This window comes from Amblyomma americanum, chromosome 8, assembly GCF_052857255.1.
Source record: "Amblyomma americanum isolate KBUSLIRL-KWMA chromosome 8, ASM5285725v1, whole genome shotgun sequence".
Taxonomy (NCBI): domain Eukaryota; kingdom Metazoa; phylum Arthropoda; class Arachnida; order Ixodida; family Ixodidae; genus Amblyomma; species Amblyomma americanum.
The window spans coordinates 7345536-7357447 of NC_135504.1; the positions used below are offsets into that span (position 1 = coordinate 7345536).

The 11912-nt window shown below is 49.7% G+C and overlaps 1 protein-coding gene across 1 annotated transcript; it reads left to right on the forward strand.

Annotated features, from left to right (window-relative positions):
• Positions 1-123: 123 nt before the first annotated feature.
• LOC144100850 (uncharacterized) lies at positions 124-10533 on the forward strand. Its single transcript, XM_077633738.1, has 4 exons — positions 124-186; positions 6537-6854; positions 7746-8226; positions 8935-10533. The coding sequence occupies exons 1-4, from the start codon at positions 140-142 to the stop codon at positions 9127-9129; spliced, it is 1041 nt and encodes a 346-aa protein (XP_077489864.1). The 5' UTR covers positions 124-139; the 3' UTR covers positions 9130-10533.
• The last annotated feature ends 1379 nt before the right edge of the window (positions 10534-11912 follow it).

Sequence of the window (11912 nt, forward strand, 5' to 3'; positions counted from 1 at the left end):
AAACCGCGCCTGTAACCAAATGGATGACAGCCGGTCGGAAGTGCGCTTAGTAAACCTTTTCCAAAAACCACTGCCGTTATTTCAGCCAGGGATCCAGTTACCAGAGTCGCCCCGCACGTGCCATCGAGCCGAGAGGCAGATGACAAAGACGACGAAGAAACGAACGTACTCATCCCGCATCATGAGGTGAGTGGCTCCGGTTCTTATAGTGTTGCTCTTAGTTCTGCCAGCCCTACGCGTTGAATTCATAGCTGTCAAGCGAGAATCAATAACCTTGTTCGCCTGAACGCCGTACCTACCTGCATGCGACCCGCCGCGGTGGCTCAGTGGTTAGGGCGCTCGGCTACCGATCCGGAGTTCCCGGGTTCGAACCAGACTGCGGCGGCTGCGTTTCGATGGAGGCAAAACGCTAAGGCGCCCGTGTGCTGTGCGATGTCAGTGCACGTTAAAGATCCCCAAGTGGTCGAAATTATTCCGAAGCCCTCCATTACGGCACCCCTTTCTTCCTTTCTTCTTTCACTCCCTCCTTTATCCCTTCCCTTCGGCGCGGTTTAGGCGTCCGCCGATATACGAGACAGATACTGCGCAATTCCCATTCCCCAAAAACCAACTATTATTATTATTATTACCTGCAAGCGACCTTCTTGCGCGGTTGGCCGTAGAGCCCATCGAAATTCCGGCAGTTGTTCCAAGCGGCGGACGCTCGTATACCTCGGGGGGGAAAACATTTTGAGGAAAGTAAATGGCGCAGTAATTGTGTCGCAACTCGGTGGACATCCGAACTGCGCCATAAGGGAAGGGATAAAGGAGGGAGTGAAAGAAGAAAGAAAGAGGTACAGTAGTGCGGAGGGCTCCGGAATAATTTCGACCACCTGGGGATCTTTGACGTGCACTGGCATCGCACAGCAAACGGGCGCCTTTTGCTCTTCGCCTCCATCGAAACGCGGCCGTCCTCAGGGACAAGGTGGTTTTCCAGGCGCATGCGCCGTAGCCCCGTATATCTGACCTTAAGCCACCCTAGCGCATTCGCGGCGTCTTTTAGATACCATAAATCATCGGTTCACCTGAATCTACAATTAGCTCACAGCAATGATCGCCTGTCCGTGGCCTCACCACTATCAGGTGATCCCGTTTAGATGTGTTACCTTATTTCCGTCCAAAACATAAGTTGGCGCATTTAAACAGTGTGAAGCGAGGGGCATGTCATATGAGCGCTGTAAAGAAGGTCCTCATTGTTGTTTGAGTTCCGAGATATGATTTATCTCACGAGTTCTTGAAGCGATGTGGAAGCCAGGATCGCGAGTCGTCCGACTACCTAAAACTCTGGCTGGGTCCCGACCACGGCGGCTGCGTTTCGATGGAGGCGAAACGCTAAGGTGCGCATGTGCTGTGCGATGTCAGTGCACGTTAAAGATCCCCAGGCGGTCGAAATTATTCCGGAGCCCTCCTCTACGGCACCCCTTTCTTCTTTCGCTCCCTCCTTTATCCCTTCCCTTACGGCGCGATTCGGGTGTCCGCCGATATGTGACAGACACTGCGCCATTTCCTTTACCCAGAAACCAATTTACCAATTTATCGAGAGTGCATGAGTGCAGCACACTCGTGCAATTTGTCGCCTGGCGCTCGTAGCTCTCTATACGCTGCAGAAACTTGTGGGATGCAGGATAACAATAAAAACTCGCCGCGGGGCCTCAGCGGTGTGCTGTGCGGTGTCAGTAGCACACGTTAAAGATCCCCAGGTGGTCGAAATTATGCCGGAGGCGTCCACTACGACACCTCTTTCTCTCACTCCCTCCGTCCTTCCTTCCCTCACGGCTCGGTTAAACCGCCCGCCGAGAAGATATGTGAGACAATTACTGCGCCATTTCCTTTCCTCAATTGGATTGGATTTCAAAACTTTTATTGACCAGCGGAAAGCGTTTTTATGGAGGCAAAACGCTAAGGCGACCGTGTGCTGTTCGATGTCAGTGCACGTTAAAGATCCCCAGGTGGTCGAAATTATTCCGGAGCCCTCCACTACGGCACCTCTTTCTTCCTTTCTTCTTTCACTCCCTCCTTTATCCCTTCCCTTACGGCGCCGTTCAGGTGTCCAACGATATATGAGACAGATACTGCGCCATTTCCTTTCTCCAAAAACCAATTTTTATTATTATTAGGCTCCCAGCCTATACGACGGCCAAGATGTAAATCCTTGCGGCGGCTTCGGCCCCTCGGACGGCTTCTAGTTGGATCTCTGGACTAGAGCCGAGTAGTAAAACCTTCCATTGGCCTAGCGACTTTTTGTGGCCCTCCGGAGGGGCAAGAAGGAATTTTCAAAGGATATGATTAAGCTTAGCTTTATTTTTACAGAGCTTAGAGATTTGAAAGCTTCTGAATAGGAGGTGTAACTGGGTCACTGGGCCAAGATAAACCTCAATCGCGCATAAGTTGGCGGTGGCGTCCAGCTACAAATTGAGGCAATTATGCATCTTTTTGGCAAAACCAGCGGAAGGTTTAGAGTCCGTTGATTTTGAGGAAGGGCCGATAACTGTCTCCCTGGTTTAGTGGACACCTCAATCGCGCTTTTAGGTACTACATGGCGGTGGTGTCCACCTGCAAAAAAATAGGCAGTGGCTTAGCCCTGGTTAAGCCTGGATATACAAGCGAAAAGCTTCAGTTCTGCTTGGTTTGATGCCATGGTTATGCTTTGTAGCTTACCTGGTATTGTATACATTGTTTATCTAATGGCGTAGACTTGGTTACTCAATGGCATGTGTTTACAAGCTAGACACAGAAGCGACAGTATTATACTTCTTTATTTATTACTGTTGGACACATTGTCTTGCAGTTTCTCTACAGCCATAAAGACAGCCCGGTGATCCGAGTGGTAGAAAGCGGCTGCCTCTCCTCACTCGCTTGGCTGCTGCTGGCTGAAGATGCGGCCAAGACATGCTTTTCGGCTTCTTTCCGACGTCGTTTAGCAAGGCGTATTTCCCGTTGTTCAGGCGCTTCGGCTGCACGTTTAGCTTTGGCTTTATTTTTTTTTTTTCGCTGTTGTGCAGCCAACTCCCAAGCGAGTACTTCTGGATCGGACGAATTTAGTTTCTCAGCTTTTCTGCGTAGTCAAGCAGCAGCCGCACTCTCCTTCCCTTCCAAGCCGAGTGCGCACGCCTATTCTCTGGCAAGCGCATTATATAGCCTCCTTGCGCATGCACATGACGCACATGTGCAGTAGCGCGCGGCTCCGCCGAAAGGTCAGGCGATGCAGTCGGCGGCGGCGACGGCTGCGGCAGCGGCTGCGGCAGCGGCGAGGAGCGACCACCTGCGTGGCGCGTGACGTCACTCGTTTTCGCGCATGCGTATAATTCAGCAGTTTAGCTCACGCGAAGCTCGGCTTGACCCGCGTAGTGAAGCTTTTCCGCGGTTGGGTGCAAGCACAGTTTCCGCGTAGTGAAGCTTTTCGCTTAAGACTGTGCTTGCACCCAACCGCGGAGTTCCCGGGTTCGAACCCGACCGCGGCGGCTGCGTTTTTATGGAGGAAAAACGCTAAGGCGCCCGTGTGCTGTGCGATGTCAGTGCACGTTAAAGATCCCCAGGTGGTCGAAATTATTCCGGAGCCCTCCACTACGGCACCTCTTTCTCCCTTTCTTCTTTCACTCCCTCCTTTATCCCTTCCCTTACGGCGCGGTTCAGGTGTCCAACGATATATGAGACAGATACTGCGCCATTTCCTTTCCCCCAAAAGCCAATTATTATTATTATTATTATTATTATTATTATTATTATTCAACCGCGGCAAGCAGCTTTTTGCAGGTGGACACCACCGCCATGTACTACCTAAAAGCGCGATTGAGGTGTCCACTAAACCAGGGAGAATGTTATGCGCCTTTCCTCGAAATCAACGGAGTCTAAACATTCCGCTGGTTTTGACAAAAGGAAAGATGCATAATTGCATCAATTTAGGGTGCCTCGACCCTAGTCTCAATTTGTAGCTGGACGCCACCGCCAACTTATGCGAGATTGAGGTGTCTCTTGGCCCAGTGACCCGTTACACTTCCCATTCAGAGGCTTTCAAATCTCTAAGCTCTGTAAAAATAAAGCTAACCTTAATCATACCATTTGGGAGTACCCTCTTGCCCCTCCGGAGGGCCACAAAATAATGTCGCCAGGCCAATGAAAGGCTTTACTACTCAGCTCTAGTCCAGAGATCCAACTAGAAGCCGTCCGACTGGTCCAAGCCAACGCAAGGCGTTGAGTTACGGTTGGGTGCTTGCACCCAACCGCGGCCGGGTGCCGCGGTGCCTCAGTGGTTAGAGCGCTCGGCTACTGATCCGGAGTTCCCGGATTCGAACCCGACCGCGGCGGCTGCGTTTTCATGGAGGCAAAACGCTAAGGCGCCCGTGTGCTGTGCGATGTCAGTGCACGATAAAGATCCCCAGGCGGTCGAAATTACTCCGGAGCCCTCCGCTACTGCACCTTTTTCTTCCTTTCTTCTTTCACTCACTCCTTTATTCCTTCCCTTACGGCGCGGTTCAGGTGTCCGCCGATATGTGAAACTGATACTGTGCCATTCCCTTTCCCGAAAAACCAAGTTTCATTTTCCTTTCCAACAGTGAACTCAACCTACTTTATCGTAAACACCATCATCAAAATCATCCGCCTGTTACGTGCAGTGTTGGACAATGATCGCTTCTACAGAGCCCCAATAAGGGTCCTCCAATGCCAGTCGCAGTAACCCAATCCCACTAAGCTAGCAGCTTGAGCTAGATGGTCACACATAAAGGGGATGGCAAGAGGCACCAGAATGAGGGGCATAACTAGGACAACCACTTGGATAGAACACAGGACAGCGCTTGTCATGTGTCAGAAATTATCGTGTATGCCTTGTTTCTCAGGCGCTGTTGACACTTCGATTGTTACTCCGTTTCTGCAAACCTTACAAACTTATGCTTCCAAATGACCTTCTGTAGCACCCGCTAGGTGTCGCTTTCCTTACAATCCGCTCTGTTATCCTCTGAGGACATTGGCTCTCAGCTCTCCGCACTGCAAGCACCAAGACTGAAAATTGGTTTTTGTGTAAGGCCTCGCCGCGGTGGCTCAGTGGTTAGGGCGCTCGACTACTGATCCGGTGTTCCCGGGTTCGAATCCGACCGCGGCGGCTGCGTTTTATGGAGGAAAAACGCTAAGACACCCGTGTGCTGTGCGATGTCAGTGCACGTTAAAGATCCCCAGGTGGTCGAAATTATTCCGGAGCCCTCCACTACGGCACCTCCTTCTTCTTTCACTCCTGTCCTTATCCCTTCCCTTACGGCGCGGTTCAGGTGTCCCGCGATATATGAGACAGATACTGCGCCATTTCCTTTCCCCAAAAACCAATAATAATAATAATAATTATTATTATTATTATTATTATTATTATTATTATTATTATTATTATTATTATTAATATTATTATTATTATTATTATTATTATTATTATTATTATTATTATTATTATTATTATTATTATTATTATTATTATTATTATTATTATTATTATTGTTATTATTATTTTGTGTAAATATTTTGTGTATGTTACCTCTCCCCCTATCCTCTCTTCCTGTCCCCTTACCTCTTTCATTTATCCATTCTGCCTGCTATCCTTTATTTCCGCTGCCCCAGCTCAGGTGCTTCAGTATCGATGGCAGATGCCGGGGCTAGCAAAAATCTTTTCCTTCCTTTTTAGTATTATTTTAATAAAAACTACTTAATTCCTTTTTGGGGAAAGGAAATGGTGCAGTATCTGTCTCACATATCTGCAGGTACCTGAACCGCGCCGTAATGGAAGGGATAAAGGAGGGAGTGAAAGAAGAAAGGAAGAAAGTGGTGCCGTATCCGGAATAATTTCGACCACCTGGGGATCTCTAACGTGCACTGACATCTCACAGCACCCGGGAGTCTTAGCGTTTCGCCTCCATCGAAACGCGGCCACCGCGGTCGGGTTCGAACCCGAGTGCTCCGGATCAGTAGCCGAGCGTCTAACCACTGAGCCACCGCGGCGGGTACCTTTTTCCGTTTCATCTTGATCTATGGTTGGACGAGTCTGTTCTCTGATCCAGGCTCTTTTCTTTCCGTTCTAAATCTATGTACTAACAACTACGACATATCAAACTACAGTAAACAGCGCCTGTATACACATCTACCACCACTTTTAAATTGTTATACTCCGGTCAACTTTAATCACCTTCAAGACATTCTATAGGGCTCCGGTTTCTGTACGCGGTTGCTTTGGGATAATATTGGCTGCGTATATCCAGTGTATTTACATTTTATTTAATGATGCTCCCAGATAAACCTGATTTATGTATATGTATGCTGATACATACGCACACATGAATGCGGTTATGTTACCTCTCTGCCGAATCACGACATCGTATACCCGTCAAGCTGTCCACTGACAGCTTTCTCTTCTACAGTTCCTCCACCTGTAATTTTGACAAGATGGCAATTTTTGCCAATCCTGCGTCAATGTCTGTAAACATTAAGGCACTCCGCCCACGGGCGGCTTATCTACGCAGTCTGATGGTGCAGGTGTCGCGGCAAGGCCGCTCGCCTACCACCCTGGTGCTGGTGAGCTTCGCGTCCATGGTGGTGCTGGGGCTGCTGCTTCATCGCTTCACAGGCACCCTGCTCAGGCAGCACTTCCCAACGCAGCTGTGTAAGACAAACGCCGGCAGCCAGCTCGGCGCCACCGAGGTGCTGGTGGCCGTGCGGACGTCGCCCAGCAAGCACGGTCTCCGAGAGGCTATCCGCAAGACCATGTTCCACCCGAGTGTGCGCGCCGTGCTGCCTTGGCAGCTCGTCTTCTACATGGGACACTCCGTAGACCTCGTCAGGTAGGGCTCTTTTGCTGGCTAAAATTGGCAAGAACGAGAGAGAGAGAGAGTGTGTGTGTGTCTGTTAAGGAGCGCAGATCAAGTGCTCGGTATATCTTATGCCTGGTTTACGAGTTGATCTTTCAGCTGTTCAAAGACCACCAGGCAGTTCTGGAGGAGGCTGAAAGGAACTGGCTAGGGCAACGGGACTCGAGAAAAGACAATCCTCGGGACTGGCAAAGAATGCACTGCAGATGGGGGAGGAACGGTCAGAGAGAGAAAAGGCAGTACTCGTGATTGGCACAGGAAGCAGAGCAGTTGGGACAGAAGGGGTCAGAAGTGGAAAACACACTGCTCGTGATTGGCATAGTAAGCACAGCAGATGGACAGGTCGGGTCAAAATGTAGTCGGTACAGGAACCATGGTACTGATGTGGGCTGGCATGGCCGTGCACATCTACACCTACAGCGCCCAGCGTAGACAACGACACGATACTTACACCGTAGCGGCTTTTGATTTGTGGTGTCACTGTGTCAGGTGTTGCCAACGAGGAATTTTAACGCCCTCGAGGGGGCGCTTTAAGCAATCCGGTAAGCCAGAGCTACGGAGGACTCATTCCCTTTGGCAACCAAGTTGGAATCGCGCTTGTTTTAAAATTCCAAGATAAGCTCGCGCTTGTTTGTCGGTGGAGGCAGCCCCGTATGAGCCTGTCGTTTCTCGGGGGCGTAAGGAATAAACGACAGACAAAAAAGAGATCGCTGTCTGGCGTTTTAAAATGGCCGGCATGGAAGCGGATCGGTAGTCTGTCGACGTGCGCCATGGCGTCAGTTCAGTGACGTCGCCGATCAAGGTTCGCTCAACCGGATGTCGCCCAGGGACGCCTCCTCAGGCACGCGTTCCCTAACCGCGCAGGTCGCGTGCGCTTCGGCGCGAGGTCCTCAAGGGCGACGTGATCATCGCCCCGTACGAGGCCATTGTCCAGAACAGCGTGAAGATCTTCATCGACGCCATCCGCTGGGTGCACGAGCAGTGCGCGCCGCACCTCAGGTACTTCATCCACACCAACGACACCACGCTGGTGGACCTGCTGGCCGCGCACGAGTACATCGCGGCGCTGAACGAGACCAACGAGAGGTACTTCCACTGCGTGCCGGTCCAGCTGGTGCTGGTCAACCGGGACACGAACAGCTCGTCGTTCGTGCCGGAGTACCTGTTCCGGGACGACTACTGGCCCACGTACTGCGAGGGGGATGCCTACATCATCCACGCCAAGCACCTCAGGTCGCTTGTGAGGGGCTCGGAGGCCATCAAGCAGTACCCGCGTCTGACTCAGTACGTCACCGGACACCTGCCCGTCGTGGCTCGGGTGGGGCACAAGAACATCACGAGGAAGGTGATTGATTGATTGATTGATTGATTGATTGATTGATTGATTGATTGATTGATTGATTGATTGATTGATTGTATATTAGATGTTAGGGACGTTAAACTTAGAGACGTTAAGCTATAGCATAGCATTCTATACCATACCATCCCTATTGAGAATTGTGTATAGGTTTGAAAGGGCGAGCAAATACGATTATGGCACATTTGGTTCGATTTTATAGGTTCAACGTTCGAAAGTGACTCAGGCTGTGAGTGACGCGCCGTAGTGGAGGCCTGCAGATAATTTCGACCACCTCGTGTTCTTAACGTGCACTGATATCGCACAGTACACGGGCCTCTAGCATTTCGCCTCCATCGAAACGCGGCCGCCGCGGGCGGTATCGAACCCGTGACTTTCCTCTACTGTGCGACGTTAGTGCGCGTTAAGGAACTCCAGGCAGTCGAAATTATCCGGAGCTCCCCACTACGGCGTCCCTCATAGTCTGAGGCGCTTCGGGAGGTTAAACCTGTAAAACCAAAACAAATGCGTCGTAATCCTGTTTGCTGACCCATTCAAATCGATATAGATTTTCCAATACGGATACCATACCACAACGTACCGTAAAAGCCCAGTTTATAAAGCTGTGCAGTCCGAAGGCCCTGTCTGTCGTATGGTTTGGAACGAAGACAATAACCGCACCTTTCTTTTTTCATGGCCTCCTCTCCTTTGTCGCAGGTACGTGCTGAGGGTGTGCAGCAGCCCGCGGTCGAGGTCGCCCCAGAGCGGCCCATATTCGTCAGCCGATTGAAGAGCAGCTCTAAATGGAAGCCGCAGTGGCTCAAGACGCTCATTTGCTACGTCGGCGCCAACGAGACCAATGAGATGACGGAGAAGATCGTGGACAAGATCAAGATCCATATGCTAGACTGAAGGACGCAATTGCCTCGAAGCTAATTCCATGGCTGTCTTTCCAGTCGGGCCGGAACAATGGCAGGGTTTCATGCTGGCTTCTTCGCGCACTCTCTACCCTGTTAGTGCACTCCCCGTGAGAACCCTTTACTGACCTGGTTTCTCGCAAACACTGTGACAAGCCGGTCCTGTGGATTTGCTTTTCTTTACATATTTTTCAGCCACGTTCTCCTGTGCTCTGAGTGTCTCCATGTGGCAGAGTCCTTTGGAAAGAATATGGTTTCTCTGCAGTCATATACTCGCCGTCTCTCCGCGTACTAAGGGTTGTTCTTGGATTGTTGTATTGTAACGGCTTGGACATGCCAACGTTTTGTTTTTGTGTTCTCTTTTGCTTGTTTGATTTGTTTTGTTTTTTTCGTTTACTCTTCCTGCGTTGTCTCGTGCCCTGAGAAGTGATTCTCGCACAAACTGAACTAGGCACTTAGGAAATTGTTTCTGTTGGAATGTGGAAAGAATGCCGTTAAACAAAGCTCGGCCCGCGAAAACTTCGCTGAGTTTACAAATGGGTTTTCCGTAGAGGGCGCAATTTAAGCAAAAGCAACCCCAGAGCAATCCTGGAGGTCTAGGAAGTGGCTGACACATTTGGAAGTGCGATAGTGCATCTCTTGACCTGTATCAAGACATTCTTGCTTTTGTTGTCGTTTTCTTTTGTTCCGCGCTCCTTTTGAGCCATCTAGAGAGTTTTCTGTATTTATCTGCCTGGGTTGTATAAAATTCTCCTGCGCAAACTACTTGCCTGTTTGGGCTCAAGCACAGGTCATTGGGTAGCTGATCACAGATTGCTTTCTCCAATGAATAATTTTACCATAGGAACTTGCCTGAATTGTTCAGAATCTGCGAGAAACTACAGTCGTCTGCGCGAAGAATATTCGTCTAGGCGAGCGGAGCAGCAGATTTGACAGGCTGCGTCATCAGGGGCACTGCGAGACCTAGCCCACCTCCAAGCAGGGATATTGGTTACCTCGCAGTTCTCCAGATGTCGCAGCCTCTCAAATCGGCTATTCTGCTGGCCTCGATGAAAAATCTGCGCGCAGACGACTCCAGTTTTTCACCGATTCCGGGCAGTCCAGGCAAGTTAAATTATTTATCGAAAACATCAGACGATCATATGCTACCCTGTGGTCTGTGTTGGAGCAGACATAGACCAGTGGCTTGCGCAGGAGAATTTTGTACAACCGGACAGATAAGTACAGAGCACCCTGTACAATTTCGGCAACCAAAATGACAGTTGTATTGCAGCGCAGCTCAAGTGGGTTGGTACTGCGACACAAGAAATTTGTTGGCCTTTCCCACTGCTCTTTCCTCTTACCGTCCCCAAGTGTGTGTGTACTGCGTGGTCTGTAGGACTGTTGTACTGTACCTTGTTCCTGGTGTTTATTTACAGTGTATGTGCTTTGTTGAATTAAAGTGTAATACTGTGCTCATTTCGTTACTTCGTCTCCGAACACCTATTTACTGGTACAGTGTTTAAGTTCCTTAAGCATGTCAGCTGGAATACGTGAATTCAGAATGCCGCCTCTGCCCGTGGGCAGTGTCAGTGCGCTGTCTATGAAAGCTTGGACGTACAGTCGTGGTCAAAACTCTTAAGACCAAACGCATTTCGCTTCAGCCACATAACAGAGCCATTACGGCACTATTAAAGACCGAATGACCTTAAAATGCTAGCAGAAGATTTATTGTTGCGGTAGAGAAGCTTATTCCTGCTTGACTTGTGTATTGAATGATCCGCTACACGGAGCATTCTAGGAACATTCATTTCGCTTCAGCTGAACGCTATGGACTTAAGATTTTTACCAAGGCTGCAGTCAGCTACCGGCCGCATTTTAAAGCTCTGTTTGCTCTGGACAGGTCCTTTCACCGCCAATAGGTGACGCGACCACTTGCGAAAACTTGCCTGGGGTGGGAGGTCTGGCCCATTTAGCCTGATAAAAGGGGCGCCAATTTATTCAATAGGCATCTTGCACAACATCCTGCTACAGGTGCAGGAGATATTTAGCGGTCCTAGGTTTTTATTTTTTGTAGCTTGTCCACATTGTCATCGACCACTGAAGCTGGCTGTACGCATAGCATGTTTTGTATATGTCCGTTTTTTTTTCACTTTCAGCTAAAAAATTTCCAACTCACGTTTTCTGTTTCAATCGAAAATTGCCCTCTTTGTGTCTTCTAGTGTTTCATTTCATTTATTTTACCCTCAGGTCTTTCGCATTACAGCCTGCTATACCTACGTACCATTGTCATTTTTATCGCTTAGCATTTCTAGCCTTTGTTTCCCTCCGAGCACCGGCATCATAGGGGATGACTCTTGTAATGTAGAAAGCTCTTGTAAAGTAGAAAGAAAGACAGGACTAGACAGCTAGGTACCCCCCCCCCAATCCACCACCCTAATTCACAAGCCAATCTCGCAAGTAAAAGCGCAATGACGAAATAGCCAAAAACATTGGCCGTGGCTTAGCTCGGCTATGTCAGGATATACGTAGCGAGAGGTACGTTTCCCTGGCTGAGCTTGTTTTTCGGAAACTCGAATGGCGTGATCAGTCACACGCCGGGCCTTCGCATCCTCTTCTGTTGGTTCCGACGCCTTCCATAGGCTCCATTTCGGCGGCTATGCGCCGTCTATTACGCTCGACAGTCTGGCATCTCCGTTTGGCAATGCGTTCCCCTCTCTGTTCGGACGTCTCCGCTCTTTTCTACGCCTTACGCTCATTCTCTCTCTGTTGAGTAGCCAAGTGCCAGGCGACAAGTTA

Coding starts and splice junctions, on each gene's coding strand:
- LOC144100850 (XM_077633738.1), top strand. CDS start 140: ATGACAAAGACGACGAAGAAACGAACGTACTCATCCCGCATCATGAG. Junction 187..6,536: donor TACTCATCCCGCATCATGAG/GTGAGTGGCTCC, acceptor TTATCTACGCAG/TCTGATGGTGCAGGTGTCGC. Junction 6,855..7,745: donor CACTCCGTAGACCTCGTCAG/GTAGGGCTCTTT, acceptor CTAACCGCGCAG/GTCGCGTGCGCTTCGGCGCG.